Source organism: Littorina saxatilis, linkage group LG16 (assembly GCF_037325665.1).
Source record: "Littorina saxatilis isolate snail1 linkage group LG16, US_GU_Lsax_2.0, whole genome shotgun sequence".
In the NCBI taxonomy this organism is placed as follows: domain Eukaryota; kingdom Metazoa; phylum Mollusca; class Gastropoda; order Littorinimorpha; family Littorinidae; genus Littorina; species Littorina saxatilis.
The window spans coordinates 48828977-48846428 of record NC_090260.1 but is presented as its reverse complement, the minus strand read 5'-3'; the positions used below and the strand labels follow the sequence as shown (position 1 = coordinate 48846428).

Here is a 17452-nt window from a genome sequence, read left to right as displayed (position 1 = left end):
CTTCTTGCACGTACCTGGCCTAGCTGAGCGAGCCTACATGGCGTTTCTCCTTGCACGTACCTGGCCTAGCTGAGCGAGCCTACATGGCGTTTCTCCTTGCACGTACCTGGCCTAGCTGAGCGAGCCTACATGGCGTTTCTTCTTGCACGTACCTGGCCTAGCTGAGCGAGCCTACATGGCGTTTCTTCTTGCACGTACCTGGCCTAGCTGAGCGAGCCTACATGGCGTTTCTCCTTGCACGTACCTGGCCTAGCTGAGGGAGCCTACATGGCGTTTCTCCTTGCACGTACATGGCCTAGCTGAGCGAGCCTACATGGCGTTTCTTCTTGAACGTACCTGGCCTAGCTGAGTGAGCCTACATGGCGTTTCTTCTTGCACGTACCTGGCCTAGCTGAGCGAGCCTACATGGCGTTTCTTCTTGCACGTACCTGGCCTAGCTGAGCGAGCCTACATGGTGTTTCTTTTTGCACGTACCTGGCCTAACTGAGCGAGCCTACATGGCGTTTCTTTTTGAACGTACCTGGCCTAGCTGAGCGAGCCTACATGGCGTTTCTTCTTGCACGTACCTGGCCTAACTGAGCGAGCCTACATGGCGTTTCTTCTTGAACGTACCTGGCCTAGCTGAGCGAGCCTACATAGCGTTTCTCCTTGAACGTACCTGGCCTAGCTGAGCGAGCCTACATGGTGTTTCTCCTTGAACGTACCTGGCCTAACTGAGCGAGCCTACATGGCGTTTCTTCTTGCACGTACCTGGCCTAGCTGAGCGAGCCTACATGGCGTTTCTCCTTGAACGTACCTGGCCTAGCTGAGCGAGCCTACATGGCGTTTCTCCTTGAACGTACCTGGCCTAGCTGAGCGAGCCTACATGGCGTTTCCTCGGCTCTACTTCTTCCCGGCGAAGCCGGCTACCCGGCGAAGCGGGTATTCATCTAGTACATACATACATACATACATACATACATACATTCATACATACATACATACATACATACATTCATACACGCACCCCTCCCTCCCAAGCGCACTCGCATACATACGTACACACAAACCCACATACACACGAACCCACACACACACACACACACACATACACAAACACGCACACACACACGCATATACACCCCCCACACACACACACACACGCGCGCGCGCACACGCACATACACACACACACACACACACACACACACACACACACACACACACACACGTACAATTTCAAAGAGAATTATGCGGATCCTAACTGTTTTTCTCTAAATATATACTCCCACACACTAAATAATATTACGCAGTTGTAAATGCTCTGTATGCTTTGTTTCTTTACCTTCAATGGAAGTCCGTTCCCTGTAATTTTCAACCTGCAATTTCTCAACTTTCGTGCCAACATTTTTTATTCATGGTGCGGCTTGTTATTTGTGGCAACATTATTTGTTTATGGTACACCTTTGTATTTGTGGCAACATTATTTATTTATGGTACATCTTTGTATTTGTGGCAACATTATTTATGTATGGTACATCTTTGTATTTGTGGCAACATTATTTATTTATGGTACATCTTTGTATTTGTGGCAACATTATTTATTTATGGTACATCTTTGTATTTGTGGCAACATTATTTATTTATGGTACACCTTTGTATTTGTGGCAACAATTTTTATGTTGCACCTCTCAAAGACAACGAACCAGACCTTGCCTGCCCCTGACAACGATTTATGGATTGTGATTTCAACTACGTGTGTATCAATACACTCATCTATATTTTATGACGATAGCGGCACGTAGCACAAACGACACGTAGGACAAATGACACGTAGCACAAATGACACGTAGCGCTAGCAATACGCACCCCAATTAATCTGTGTATTCAATGTAATCAATATTTATTGGACTACAAGCGACGCTTTTTCTCATTTTTTTACTATGTCATGGTTACTGTAAACCATGTCTTAATCTTTAAATTCTTCTTCGATGTTGTCAGCATAAATTGGACATGTAACATAATTTCTATGTCACACGCTTTCCTTCTTTGCCACTACTAAAGCAAACGTGTGCAAGATTGTATGTTACACGCTTTGGAGCATGTGCAAGAACGGATTCAAACTCGAAATCGTCCCTCCGAAAGCCCCAAAATGCACACACGACTGTTATTTCTCCTGCTGTTATCGTTTCTTCTCTTTACAAATTCTTCAACGCTGAGAATACTGAAAACGGCATCCCAGACGACAGAACTGTTTCCATACGCGAATTTAGCTGCCCTTGGAAAGTGGCTCGCTCACGAGGCTTGTTAGTCTGAATCTAGAAGGACAGAGTTATGAACATAGATGACAAAGATCCCGGAAAGAACAAATATTTCGCGGATGCAGACACAGAAAGACGTCATGAAGATTGCGATGCTTCAAAAGATACAGACTGTGACGATGACTGTGACGTCATTCACATATACCGAGACGTCATTCATAGTTGTTCGGTCACTTTCGTCAAAAAGTAGATCTCTCCACAATGGCTGCTCCTGTGTTTAGGTTTATCAAGCCTGAGTACGCAAAACGTGTTTGTTCTCTCCTCTGTTGAAGCTGTGAGACATAAATGCTATTCCGACTTGGTCGTGCGACAGAGTTTTCTTCCACACTCGATTAGCTGATGTCTAACTCAGCCTGACGGCTTCGTTAGACAATCAACGTAATCTCGTGTAGAAGAAAACGTCTGTCACACGACCAAGTCTGAATAGCAGGTAATATTCACTCGTTCTTATAGCGTATTCAGAATACACATGGCAAATGATCTCTCCTTTTATTTGAATTCAAAATGTCCTTACGTCCGTGTGGCAAGAATCAGACAGCAGAGTACGTCCTGCAGGTTTGTCCATACCACAGAGCTCTGAGGGACACCATCTGGCCAGAGGAGACAGCGCTACAAAAGAAGCTATATAGCATGACTTTCCTTCTTTGTCTTTGTTAATCTAGGGAGAAAATATCCAGCGATATTTCTCCGTAGGCTTAAAGTTCGGCCATGACCTAGGCAAAATAACTTGTGCAGCCGCAGAAAAAAGAAATCTTGTATGAAATGATTGGGAGCCACGCAAATTTGACCTCTTGATTCCGACTGTAACTCCCCTAAGTTTTGGGAGAGGTATAGGAATACCTTTTATCGTACAAAACACTCAGACACAATCAACCACTCTTACTCTAATCACTGACTCCACACCCTGGCAACATTCAAACCAAAGTTTATTATTTACACACACGACATCACCGCATTCACATTCACACCCAATCACAATCGCTCAAAATCAAAGATAGATGAAGAAGGAAGAATTATCTTAAAGTTTTAACGAAACAAAATGGCTAAGAGAACTGTAGATCCCCTAAATATTACCAGTTACCACCTTAATTCCCTAATCCCGAAAAATCAAGATGTCTCTTTATAAATTTATCTCAACTCAAAATCCGCTTATCTTCACCTACATTAATCAATTAACCCCGTTATTTATTAACTAACTTTTATTTCTAACTTATGTTTACCCTAATACCTCGGGATAGGGGCTACCGACGTTTACTGCTACACTGCCTTCAACCTTGATGCATAAGATCAACGCCAAACGCAGCTACACATGAAACCAGTAGGCCCAGCCACCAGTAATACTAATTAACTTAACTTTAAATAACAAAACCCTCAATTCTCTTCCACTTATTTCAACACAATAAATGGTACGAACATTAATTCATCAATAACACACTCACATTAATCCACCACGTAACAACCTTACTTCATAACAACAAATTACCATATCACTACATAATTTTCTCTTCGTGCGTAGTGATCATGACGTTTCACATCAAAGTCCAGTTTCAAATCTCGCCGATCCACAAAATCAACCGTCGCTCGAAAAAATACAGACACTCCAGATTAATCCCGTTGAAATGTAATTAACCAGGCCTGGTACTAAATTACTAACCTAATATTTAATTAATAGTCAATTACTACCTGGTTTCCTCTAACACCTGCAGAATCTCCATGTCTTTGATGTATTTAAACTAACTTATAGGTCACAGTGCTTATTGAAGCCACAGCTGCATAACTCAGGCACACAGGAGCCATAATATATTCTTGTGCACAGACTGCTCGTGGCAATAGAATGCCAGCACCTTCCACACTTTACCCACTGACGGTGGGCCACCTCACCTCCACAGCTCACACTTTGCGACACACCGGTGGTCAAAAACCCCACCAACTAGCACGCCTTCATCCCAGGTGTAGAGTCGGAAGCACTTTGCACCCGGAAACTCATGCTGTCTCTTATGTCGTTCGTCTCTCCTGGCTTGGACTCTTCCACAGCCCCGCTTCTGTGCTTGAACGCTGTCGTAGGAACAAAGCCAAGTATAACTACTTGTTCCCCCAACAATACTTCAATTATCTCCCCTTACCCACAAAGTCCATAAATTGACTCTCCTAACAACAATATCTCCCTCATTTGACTTCCCATAATTATCAATTTTCATCAACTTACAAAGTCCCCTCTTTACTTAATTACTCACTAATTACCATAACTAACTACTTAATTAACCACCCTGGCCATCTCATCAAAGTTACTATTTAACTTTAACCACAACATCATTATCAAAATACCAGAGTCCCAACATGACCAATTATGTAATAATTCTTACAATTTTTCACTCACTTAAATACCTAATTATAGTCTTTACTTTTATACACCATCATCAATATAAATGTACAAAGTATTTACAACTCCCATTTCACCAAATCAATACAACATGGCTGCCCCCATAATAAACAATTCCTATTCCATTATTTGACCCAACCATTCACAAGCAGCCCCTTCACAAACAACGCCCCTTCACAAACAACGCCACTTCCCTCACCTCTTATGAATTTAAGTCATATTACATAGTGGCACCTCGTTCTTCCCTCTTTCTCTAACCGTGATGACGTCACATATTCAAAACCAACCCCCCCGTCTTCTGTCTTGACAGTGAACTCCCGTTTACACCTCCCGTACCTCGTCTCCAAATTTCCGCACTAGCAACTACTACACGACTCATTCTCTGGAGTTAACGCTCTCTACCTTAAATTCACCCTCCATAAAAATAAATCCTTCCCACACATGAGTTCACTCGCAGCAACTGCTGACACCTCTTTTCTTCTTTCCACCAGCCTACTCGCTCTCCACACTTCTTGCACAATGAAAAACTGTCCACCCCCTTTCCCTCGTTTCCCATTCCCCCTCTCCCCTTTCTACCCCAGACACCCTACACATAAAATGACACCAACCAAGGAAACTAAAAAACTAAAACTCTCTCATACACAAACACTTCCGAACCAACAAATTTTGACCCTGAGCACGGAAGGAGAGAAAAACTAACGAATTTCAACACACCTTGCCGTTCGAGGACTGACCACCCGTAGAACCCTTGAAGCCACACCAAGACAGCTGGAACACAACTTGTCTCCGGGGTTGTATAAAACATCAACACGCCGGTCGGCCGGATAGAGCATTCACATCAACAGACCTGTTTACCCTTACATTGAGCCATGAGGAAGATTTGAATGAAAATGAGTAAGATTTTCCACTTTAAGAGGAAGATTTTTTTAAAAACCATAAGCTCACTTTAAAGCAATAAAACACTATTTTTTTCATAATTTGCTGCGTGCTAAGAAATTATAAACTTAATTCTACATTACACGATAGCGTCATTGTATATTTGTGATGTATTTTTCGAAAAAAGCAAATAGAAAGAAAAAAGTGAACGAAAGAGGGCTGCTGATCCATCCAAATCGTTCAACAAAGTTCGGGCATCAAAGAAATAAGTAAAACTCAGGAACGCAAAATGAACTTCCAAGTTGCTGGATCATTGATCCATTGCAGACATGATATAATTGTGGAACAAAAACATCTTTACAAAATGATACACAAAATCATTGGAGAAATAAGTAGAAAATTGAAATGTTCACATTGCATACACTACTTGAGGCCCAAATAGTATGCACTCTTCAACTGCTTCAGTGCCTTGTCATCCAACTCTTTGTTGGGCTTGGTCTTGACGATCAGCAGTGCTTCAGTGGTCGACTGATGCAGGCTGCTCCGCTGGTCAGTGCAGGTCTTTGTCACCATGGAGAAGACTCGCTCACATGGTGCACTTGAGTGTGGGACAGTTAGGATACCCTTCATGACTCTTGCCAGCTCTGGAAACTCTTTCCCCAGCTTGGTCCAGGTCACATCCAGACGGTCGTCTTCCTCATCTTCAAGGGGGGAGCGCTGATACTTGGCAAACTGCTCCAGGATCACATCTTGTTCAGCCTCCCCCTTGAGCATGGAGAACCTCTCCAGAAAGAACTCCAACTGTGATGAGGTTGCTTCCTTCCTTTGACGTGGGTCGGCCACCACAGCGTTGATGAGCACCTTATCATCTAATGGCAAGTTGTTCAGGAGGTAGGTGCACACGGTTGTGAAGTACAACCTAACTGACTTGTAAAAGTCAGTGATGCGCTCTTGACGGAGGTTGTGCTTTTGGGCATCCTGGATCATTTCCTTTGCTGCTGATCCTATGAGCAGGTCTGTGTCTGTCTTCTGCTTGTTCCGCAGCTTGAACTGGACCTGACAACAGAACAAATTACTTTTAAGTAGTCTATTAATAAACAGCTGCCTGAAGACTGACTGACACATAACAAAAATAAAGATTGATTTAAAATAGTGCTGCCATAAAATACTTAACTGATAACACTTCAAGCTTAGCAATTGAATCATATGGTGTCATTGTGCTTACCTGCTTCACATCCTTGCCAGACTCTGAGGGAACAACGAAGCGGTCAAACAGATCCTGAAGTAGCTGGACAAGGTTTGCCCGCAGTACATGAATCTTGGGGTCTTCTCTTTGTAGTCCCACGAGAACCTGAAACAAGAAAAAAATATTTAAACAATGTAAACATATGACAGTCTTTGCAATAACATTATGCAGGGCACAATTGAAACCCGATGATTAAAAGAAAACAAACCTTGTCATAGACCTTGAGGGTGTACTTGAGGAACTGGCAGTGCAACTTGTTGGTGGGGGATCTCAGAAAGTCATACACTTTCTGCACCTTCTTGGATGTCTGACTGCCGCTGCTCTTGCTGTCTGCTGCCTTGCTGCCACTCTCCAAAGACTTCGCCTCCTTGCGAAAGAAGTGCAACAGGGGTCCCCAATTGTCCATCAGTCGTTCCAAACACCTGAAACAACAAAATATTGCAACTCAAATGTAATATACAGAGGTGGAAATAGGTAGAGAGCCTCTCATTTGTTCCACCACAAAGTCACAATAATAATCTTAAAAAACAAAAAATATGAAAGTATGCTTAATTGGTAGCAAGCTGAACATACATGGAAAAAATACTAACCTCTTGATGCTGAGCCATCTTGTGCAGACATGTTTGATCAGCTTGCGTTGCTCTACATCGTAGAGGTCTTGCAGGTCTTTCAGTTCAGTCTGCCTGTTGACGCTCCGTTGAAAGTAATAGAAGATGTCTATCAATATGTCCTCAACTGCAGCCAAACAACCAGCACCTGGACACAACATGCCAAACATATGTATAAAGCAGTAAGAAAACCAAACCTGACAAACAAATGAAGGAAGATAAACCACATATTCCGACTGCATAGTTGAGAAGCTTGGGCTTAAAAATGGAAACAAATAAGTCAATATACATTTATCATTCATACTTTATATACTCACAAGTAAAAACATAAAAAAATTGACAAAATATATGAATGCTAACCTTTCTTTGCACCTATGTGCACAAGATGAAGACAGCAGCCTGCAAGGTGAATGTTGGTTTGCTTCTTTCTCACAAAAGCGATGACCCCTTTGTGAAGACCAGTCATCACCGGGGCGTTGTCTGAACCAAACGCCACACAATTCTGCCAGGATACATCCTGCACGGCCAGCTCTTTGTGGACAACATCAAAAATGTTCTCTCCTGACAACACACAACAGATGCAATATCCATAAATTGAAAATCGCAACTGATGAATTACAAAATAAGAATTCCCATAAAATCCCAGTACTTATGATTGAATTAATACTATCACACTAAATCAATAGACTCAAAGAAAAAGAAATGTTGATTGATGAATGATGGAAAAAGTCCAAGGCATGGAAATAAAATCTTACCTGTGGCGTTCTTGTCGCAGTTGGGGATGGCCAGAAGTTGTGGGGTGACCAACCCATCTTCACCTTCCATGGTGACCACCAGCGGAAACAGTTTCTTATCCTTTTCATTGCTGCCATCGGTGGCAATACTCCAGGGCAGCCTTTTCATTCTTTCGGCAAGATCCGCCATTGCCATAGTCGACATCTCTTTCACAATGGCTGTTGCCTTGTTTCGCCCACACTTCATGTCTGCACATTAATAATATATATGCAATATCATTTAAATAGTGATTTAGTCCTGTTAATTTATTATTCTTACAACACCGAACCACATAAGTTACACATTCGATCTGTTATAACAAGCCCCCTCCCCAAACAAAGAAGTTAGTTTCAAATGTCGTTTAGAAAAAGAAAAAATAATAATGGGAAGTTGGAACACAGTCAATGTCAAGTCAAAGTCAAGTAGGTTGTCTTTTTCTTCTTTTTGTAAAAAAGAATATTTGACTTCACAATTCTGATATGAAAACATTACAAACACCATTTTGTCTCAAGATTGGGAATTGTAATTTACGTTTCTACTAGTTCAATAATAATGTTCAATGAATCAATAGAAATAAACAGAAACAAAAAAAAGTAAAACTTACTTGCTGCAATTTTTGAGTCCGGAAACATATCCCTGCACATCTTGTTCATGGAATCAGCTGAGGCCAGTGACAGGTTTTGTTTGGCAATATATTTGCACATTATTGCCTCCGCTCTGATTGTGCTTTTTTCAAGATCGTTGGACGATGTACTGGCACCAAAAAAAGTGGATATTTTGGCTCTCTGTGGGTCACCAACACTCGACATTGCCTTCTTGTGCATGTTGGTCTGTACGTGCCGTTCACAATCATTCTTCCCACCATGAGTGATCGAGAAATGACTGTCACACGGACAGTGTGCAGAAAGAATGGCCTGGGCCAAATTTCCTGGAAACCGTCAAGTCCGGATACTTCTTTGAGTAATCTTCTTTCCACTTCTGATGATAGATTTTCTTCTTCTTTGCCCCACACGCACTATCGCGCTCAGACTCTTCATCGTCAGTTTCGTGTCTGTGTTGTTCCTTTCTTTTTGGAGGCATTTTGAAGTACAGACTACACCAACACTGAACAACACTGAACAGGCAACACGTGTTCACTACCGGAAGAAGAAACCGTTCTAACCGGAAATGGCTGAAAGACGTCTTAATACTGAGAAAACTATCGCAACTTTTTACCGAAAACATCACCAACAATTTTTTTTTTCGAAATCGCGCCAAAATGCGGAAGACTTTAAGCAGTGCGCGGACAAGCGGAAAAACGATCTTAAATCCGTACAACTTCCGCCCATTCCGTAAGAGTAAACAGGTCTGCATCAACCATCCGTTTCCTTCACAGTTTTACACAGCAGTGACCTTCGAGCCTGTGACTCGTTCACGCACCACCACGTGCGTGAATACCCTCCCGCGATTGGCTGTACATATCCACGGACACACACCGAGTCACTGTATAGGCACTCAGCTACGCCAAAACCGCACGAAACCCAGCTCATGCACGAATTACAAAATAAGTCATGGCTGGACTTGGGCAGAGTTTGTGACACCGACCATGATTCATGAACCCGCTGTTCATAATCTGGAAGGTTGTACCAGAAATGCAGATCTATCTCTGGCCGATTCATAGATTCAACCTACGAACTGCGATGGACAGGTTATGCGTGAAATCTTTTATTCTAAAGCCTTATGGCTCGTTTCGACAAGCATTAAACGGATGAAATTAACCACATGCAGTTTATTTCAGTCTTCAGAAAACTGCAAACGCGGAAAAGTCCGAACAAAAGTAAATGACGACAAAGTCTCTTTCGTTTTGCGTGTAACTTTGTCATGACGTCTTTTTGTGACAGTATGCATGACACATTTTTTTCGCTTCCGGTGACATTTTAGACAGCGGATAAGCCCGTGTCTTTTGTTTGTTTGTTTGTTCGTGGGCTGAAACTCCCACGGCTTTTACGTGTATGACCGTTTTTACCCCGCCATTTAGGCAGCCATACGCCGTTTTCGGAGGAAGCATGCTGGGTATTTTCGTGTTTCTATAACCCACCGAACTCTGACATGGATTACAGGATCTTTTTCGTGCGTACTTGGTCTTGTGCTTGCGTGTACACACGGGGGTGTTTGGACACAGAGGAGAGTCTGCACACAAAGTTGACTCTGAGAAATAAATCTCTTGCCGAACGTGGGGACGAACTCACGCTGACAGCGGCCAACTGGATACAAATCCAGCGCGCTACCGACTGAGCTACATCCCCGCCCGCCCGTGTCTTGAAACAGCTGAAACACTCTTTTGGGTTGCGGTATCAATGTTAACCAAAAGGTCAAAGAAAAACCCCAATGTTCAGGTGCGAAATGACAGCGGATTGAGCATTTATTCCTGTTGATGAAGGTACGATTGAAGCTTTATTCTCTCCGTCAACCAACAATGTAGCAGACGAAAAACAAAGTGTGCGTTTTTCCTGTCTTGTGATGGCGATTATGTCGTTATACATTATCTGTACGTTGTGAAGACATTTCAAAACAAAATTAAGCTTTGATGCGTCACGGGATATTAGCTTATACGTTTTCATCCATTTTGTCTCAGCAGGGGGATTGAATTCATGATGTCTTTTTCGGAACTGGACAAAACTGGCCTTGCCAAGACTGAAACAAAATATAGTTCTACAACTTCTAGGCTTGCGTTGATTGCCCATGGTGAATTTCCCATGCTTTGTTTCCACGTCCCATGACAAATTCTCATTACTTTGGTAATGCCATATATACGTTACAGCTCTGTCCATCCATGGTATTGCGTGATATTTTGTCTCGACGGGGTGAAAGAATATAATGACGTCACTCGAGGCTGTCATCATATTCATTGACCCAGTCTCGACAAAATATCAGGCGATACCATGGATGGACGGAGCTGTAACTTATACATACGGCTCCAGAGAGGACTTGGAGAGGACAGCACGTTTCGCCCTGCAGTCCGGACTGACGATCTAACAGCGAACGACAAGAAGAAGAAGAAGAATTCGAAATGTACACCCCTCCCATTTAGAGGTCCTGTCAGGTCCCTTCATCAGTTCACGACTTGTTCACCGGCACGGTTGGCCTAGTGGTAAGGCGTCCGCCCCGTGATCGGGAGGTCGTGGGTTCGAACCCCGGCCGGGTCATACCAAAGACTTTAAAATTGGATATCTAGTAGCTGCTCCGCCTGGCGTCTGGCATTATGGGGTTAGTGCTAGGACTGGTTGGTCCGGTGTCAGAATAATGTGACTGGGTGAGACATGAAGCCTGTGCTGCGACTTCTGTCTTGTGTGTGGCGCACGTTATATGTCAAAGCAGCACCGCCCTGATATGGCCCTTCGTGGTCGGCTGGGCGTTAAGCAAACAAACAAACAAACAAACGACTTGTTCTGCTGATGGAGCCAGTCAGACACATAGGTGATCCGCCACGCTATGTGGATAGAACAACTCAGTTCATGAGACTACACCTGCTCTGCGAGTCAACATGGAATCTGTGACGGGCGAACTATTACTACGACTACTCGCCAATTGTGGCGTAGTGGCACTGCACGATCTCCAACATTCATCAACGTGCAAGAATGTATCAGCTACAGAACGTCCAACTGGAATGACGTATGTGTTTCTTCTGAACTCGTGCTGTGAGTTCCATCGTGCAAAATGCCATACGTATAGCCACACGTTGGTGACGAGAGATGCTCTTTTCGTCATAATGCTTGTCAGTTACGATGCCAAATCTACCCTGATACCTATCCCGAAGTGGACCGCCCTCAGCAGAATGCTTGTCAATGACGATACTACATCTAGCTAGCCTGATACCTCTCCCGAAGTGGAATGCCCTCAGCAAAATGCTGGTCAATGACGATACCACATCTAGCCTGATACCTCTCCCGAAGTGGACCGCCCTCAGCAGAATGCTGGTCAATGACGATACCACATCTAGCCTGATACCTCTCCCGAAGTGGACCGCCCTCAGCAGAATGCTGGTCAATGACGATACCACATCTAGCCTGATACCTCTCCCGAAGTGGACCGCCCTCAGCAGAATGCTGGTCATTGACGATACCACATCTAGCCTGATACCTCTCCCGAAGTGGACCGCCCTCAGCAGAATGCTGGTCATTGACGATACCACATCTAGCCTGATACCTCTCCCGAAGTGGGCCGCCCTCAGCAGAATGCTGGTCAATGACAATACCACATCTAGCCTGATACCTCTCTGTGACGATTTTACCGGTTGGTCTAGGGTATAGACGTTTGGTTGAGATGCACACAATCTCCTTCTGCGCTTACACTGTTTTCTCTTTCCCAAAGAATACACAACAGCGTTAATTTAGTTTGAACAATTTTTTTTATAATTAGCTAACTAGATATTGTTCAACATTTACAGCATCCTCTATTTACTACAGGTTAATTAATAAATAGATGCCCACAATGGGAGAACACAAAGTTATTCTTCTTCAAAAGTTTCTGGTGACAAACACAGTTTCTAGGACATATGATGACAATGGCTTATAGTGTTAGTCGCTTAGCTTGAGGTTGAAGAAATAATGAAGACAGGATGACGAATGGCAAATGTGGGGTCGACGAGGATCCAGGGACGAACAGGTCGACGACGCCAACAGTTACAGCAGGTTACACCAAGTGGTTATTCTTCGTCGACGTACATGTTAGCGAATTCAGTGTAGATATAGGTATACAAATAAAACAGCTGATCCAATCCTCGGTGAAGAGAATTCAGTGTCTGCACACAAAGTGTAGCATACCGTTAACAAATCGTTCATCTAGTAACATGTAAAATGAAACAGAACATGTTTCAGCATCTTGAGAAATGGAACACAAATGACCAATTCGTGTCATCTAATTTCTCCAAACGAACAGACAAATGATTACACGAACACACACTAGGATTGGCTTCATCAGAAAGTTACTGATTATGAATCATTTACTAACCTGCCTAGAATCTTTCGTACAGGACTTCTTCGGGTCTTGACGAACAGACTGGAACTGATCGTTGGTTTCACGTTACGATAAATGTTGTCTGTTGCCAAGCAATTCCCAGGTTACATTGCTCTCGAGTGAACGAGAAGGTTATTAAACATGAAGCAATTCTACACATTGACATTGCTTCATGCCACTATCGTTGGTCTTAGCAATAATATTATGTTTTTAAGAAATACTTTCCACACCTTCGTGTTTCCTAGACAAGAGACAAGGTTAGGAAAATAACGTCATAGACATTTACATTGTGACGTCTCTATGACGAATACAATCTCGGCTTAGATTCACTGTCTCGATTAGCTTATGCTGACTGCCGCACAAAGTAAATCATCACACTCTCCCGAAGTGGACCGCCATCAACAAGTAGCCTAAAAGAAAAAGAAAATGTAGTCTCACCGCCGGACCTTTGGCGATACCATGAGTACTGTAGTGGGTGCCGTCCCCGCAGCTTTCCGTCGGTATGTTATCTTTTTGGTTCTGATCGTTACCTCAGTTTTGATTTTGGTTAGGTCAAGTTTGTTAGGATCTAGGAGTGACTGAACTAAAGCGATGTTGTGTGTAGATATTTTGCTTTTCTAAGAATAAAACGTTCAGCAAGACATGCAGTTGTGTTCCTTTTTTTGAATGCAAGAATAGCACGCCTATTCCTCTCTGTGTCGTCTTGTTTATTTGTGTTCCTTAATACCCAAATAGTGAAACATAAAAGTTAATTCTTTTAGAACCGCCCTGATATGGCCCTTCGTGGTCGGCTGGGCGTTAAGCAAACAAACAAACAAACAAACAAACACATTCTTTTAGACTGTAAATTGATCAAAAAGCACAAACTTTACAAATATTCCTTTGTGGTAATCGCATTAGATCACGATTCCTTCTTAGCGCGCAGGCTGACAACATTAACAACAAAACTTTTTGTTCGTGGCAGAAAGAAAGGAAGGAAGGAAAACAGACAGGATGAATCACGCACACACACATACACACACACACACACACAGACACACACACACACACACACACACATACACACACAGACACACACACACACACACACACACACACACACACACAGACACACACACACACACACAGACACACACACACACACACACACACACACACACACACACACACACACACACACACACACACACACACACACACACACTCACCACGATCCTTGTTTTGATTCCCCGTCTATGTTGAAACATTGAGTCAAAACTTGACTTAATGTAAAAACCACAAAACAAAATAGGGTAACTAGCTAATTAGAATTCAAATATGTACACAAACAATCCATCAGTCATGTACGAATCTCAACTGTTTTATTGAAACGTATTATGAAGAAGACAAATTGTGAAACATACTTTACTTTCTTCGAAAATACCAACAGAACGATTTTCGACGACCTGAAAATGCATGCGCACTTCTGATTTAGGTCACAGTGCGTATTTTCCAGCCAGTTATTTATGTGACGTCATTATCAGTTGACGTAAGACATTGAGTAGCCCCTGACGATGCTCCAACTCCTCATATCCAAGTCTTCTGTAATGTGCACGTCGGCCCAAGAGACAATGACGTCATCAGTGGTGACGCAGACACCGGTAGGCATCTTACGTTTGCCCTGGAGCAGTGTCCGCCATTCTCCGGCACGGGACATAACCATGAGTCTCTTGGAGAGGGGGCTGGCCACATACAGGTTGCCTCCCTTGTCGACGACAGCCTGGTGAGGGGTCTCCATATCTGGATGACTCATTGTCTCGGTTACCTTGAAGTGCAGAGAAAACGTGTCAAGCTTTACGTGTACACACACACGCACACACACACACACACACACACACACACACACACACACACACACACACACACACACACACACACACACACCTGTCCAGTCCTTGCGTTGATACGGTACAGTTCGTGGGCCGCATAGTCAGACACAATGACGTCATCACCACCGGCGAACACACGTAGTCAGGGATACGCAACTTTGGCAAGTAGAAGCTCTTAACAAGTCGCCCGCCACGCGCGATGACGTCAAGATAACCGCGTGTCGTCAATAGCTGCGTGTTGTTGTCCAGTCCGGCCGCCACGCCCTCATACTTCTTCTTCCTGCGGAGTCGTGACGCGTATTCAATGACGTCACGACTCACGGTTGGTAAACGTCATCCTGGTTTTTGATGGTATTTTTTCCTGGGTAGCTGCAGTTGATATGCAATGAATCTAACACTGCACAACGCAGCCTCTGCGAATTACACAGGACGATGACAAGAGGCATGTTGGACTCGTTATATCTGGTATGTGTACATGCAGTTGTGATGGAAATATATACTTGTAGACGGATGCATGATTTTGATAAAAAGCCCCACAATGATGTGCTTGGCAAATAAAAAAAATAAAAAAATAAATAAAAAATAAAAACTCTTGGTGATGCCTCCACTCATGGATTGGCAAATAACGATAATCTCAAACCTTCAGACGGTGGTTCTACAGATACGAGTTTCAAACATTTGCAAAAAAAGAGTGCTTCAAAAACAGGAATCGTTACAACCTTTCGCCATGAAATGCGCACAAAATCAATGAACGCTAGGGCGGTAAAACCTCAATGTCTTGACATGTTTACACAATGTACCTGTGAAACACCACAATTACATCATTCATAAATGTCAAGATGGACTTTATCGAAGTTAGCAAGAAGACACCAGAGAACGCCAGCAAATAAAATTGATCATGAATATGCCATGCCTCTACATGGTGGATTTTAAACCCAAAAAATAGGCATAACACTATACGAAAGCTAAGTCGTAAGAAACAGACAAAATTATTAAAAACAAGAGGCGAAGCCTTCAAGGATCCCGTAAGAAATCGACAAACAGTAACACAAACTCAATCACTCCGTCACACATACACACACACCACGGACCTACATTCTACTGGATGGCTGTCTCGGTGCGCGCTCTCTCTCTCGCCTTGTCAGGCAGTGAGAGAAACGAGGTCAAACCAACTGCTGGGGATCGATCACATCCGGTTTCAATTCCACCAGCAATGTCGTCTGCAAAAACTTCAACGTCGACGACATTCTTTGGGTAAAATAAAAGCTATTACTATGTTTTCCGCGTATAACTTATGAACTGTTGATTTTATAATATTGAAAATCTTCTTGCTTACGTTTTTTGTTCTCCCTGTCGCCGTAAATACTCGCTTTGTCGACTGTAAGTTGTGCAACAGTACACTTGCAGACTTTCCTACTCCTAGTCTACTAAGCTAGTAGTTTGCAAACTTTGGCTTGTTTGTGTTCTCATTAATAGCCTTTTTGTTTTCAATTCGTATAACAACTATGAATATTTCATAGACGGGTTTTTTTTCCTCACAGGACGAGGATGAATTCGATCTGACAAAATGATGAAGAAAGGGGAAAAATAAAGATTTGTGTTGTGTTTGTTGGGCCAAATTTTTTTAAGTCCAAAAAAGGTGAGAAATATTCATAACAAATTCAGTTTTGGGTCTTTTTCAAATCTGTTTGCTGCATCTTTTCTGTGACCATTGTGGCTATGCACTGACACACAAAAAAGTGGAGAAAGGGGAGAAATGAAGATTTTTTCTTACTACATCACAGTCAGGGATTGTTGACATGTACATTGTCAAGAGGTCAAAACAAATTTTAAAAGCTGTTGGACACTGCACTAGTGTTGCTCTAATCAAGGCGAATCTGGAACAATAGGTCCACCCCACCAAAAAGTCAACATGGAATTAGTTATGATTTTTTTTTAACCTTTTGGCTTGGGTACGGCCAAGTCAAAAAGGTGAGAGGGGTTAGAAATAGTAATAACAAGTTCAGTTTGGGGTCTTTTTGAAATCTGTTTGATGAATCTTGTCTGTGACCATTGTGGCTATGCACTCAAAGTCAAAAAAGTGCAGAAAGGTGACAAATGAAGATTTTTCCTTCTTACAAGACAATGTGTGATTTGGCACATTTTGCCTCAGTCTTTATCAAGAGCCTGTCTAACCCACTTTGAAGCTGTTGGAGACTGCAGTAATGTTCCTTACATCAAGGCGAGTGCACAATGGTGCATTTCTAACCCCCCCCCCCTAATGTTCACTTTAATATCAATCAATCAATAGATATTCAGTCACAGTTTAACTAACTCATTCACCCTGATCACTCACTCATCCATCCATCACAACAACACTGTTTGATGCACACACTGCCTGCCTTCCGCACTGGGAAGCCGCTTCG

General features: G+C 42.9%; 1 protein-coding gene across 1 annotated transcript; it reads right to left on the bottom strand.

Moving 5' to 3' along the window:
- Positions 1-5524: 5524 nt before the first annotated feature.
- On the bottom strand, positions 5525-12343 carry LOC138950042 (uncharacterized). The gene is made up of 7 exons (XM_070321826.1): positions 12040-12343; positions 8166-8393; positions 7771-7971; positions 7393-7558; positions 7011-7224; positions 6782-6907; positions 5525-6612 (listed from the first exon to the last, which is right to left on the bottom strand). Exons 1-7 carry the CDS (start codon positions 12341-12343, stop codon positions 5980-5982), a joined length of 1872 nt encoding a protein of 623 aa, XP_070177927.1. The 3' UTR covers positions 5525-5979.
- Positions 12344-17452: the final 5109 nt, after the last annotated feature.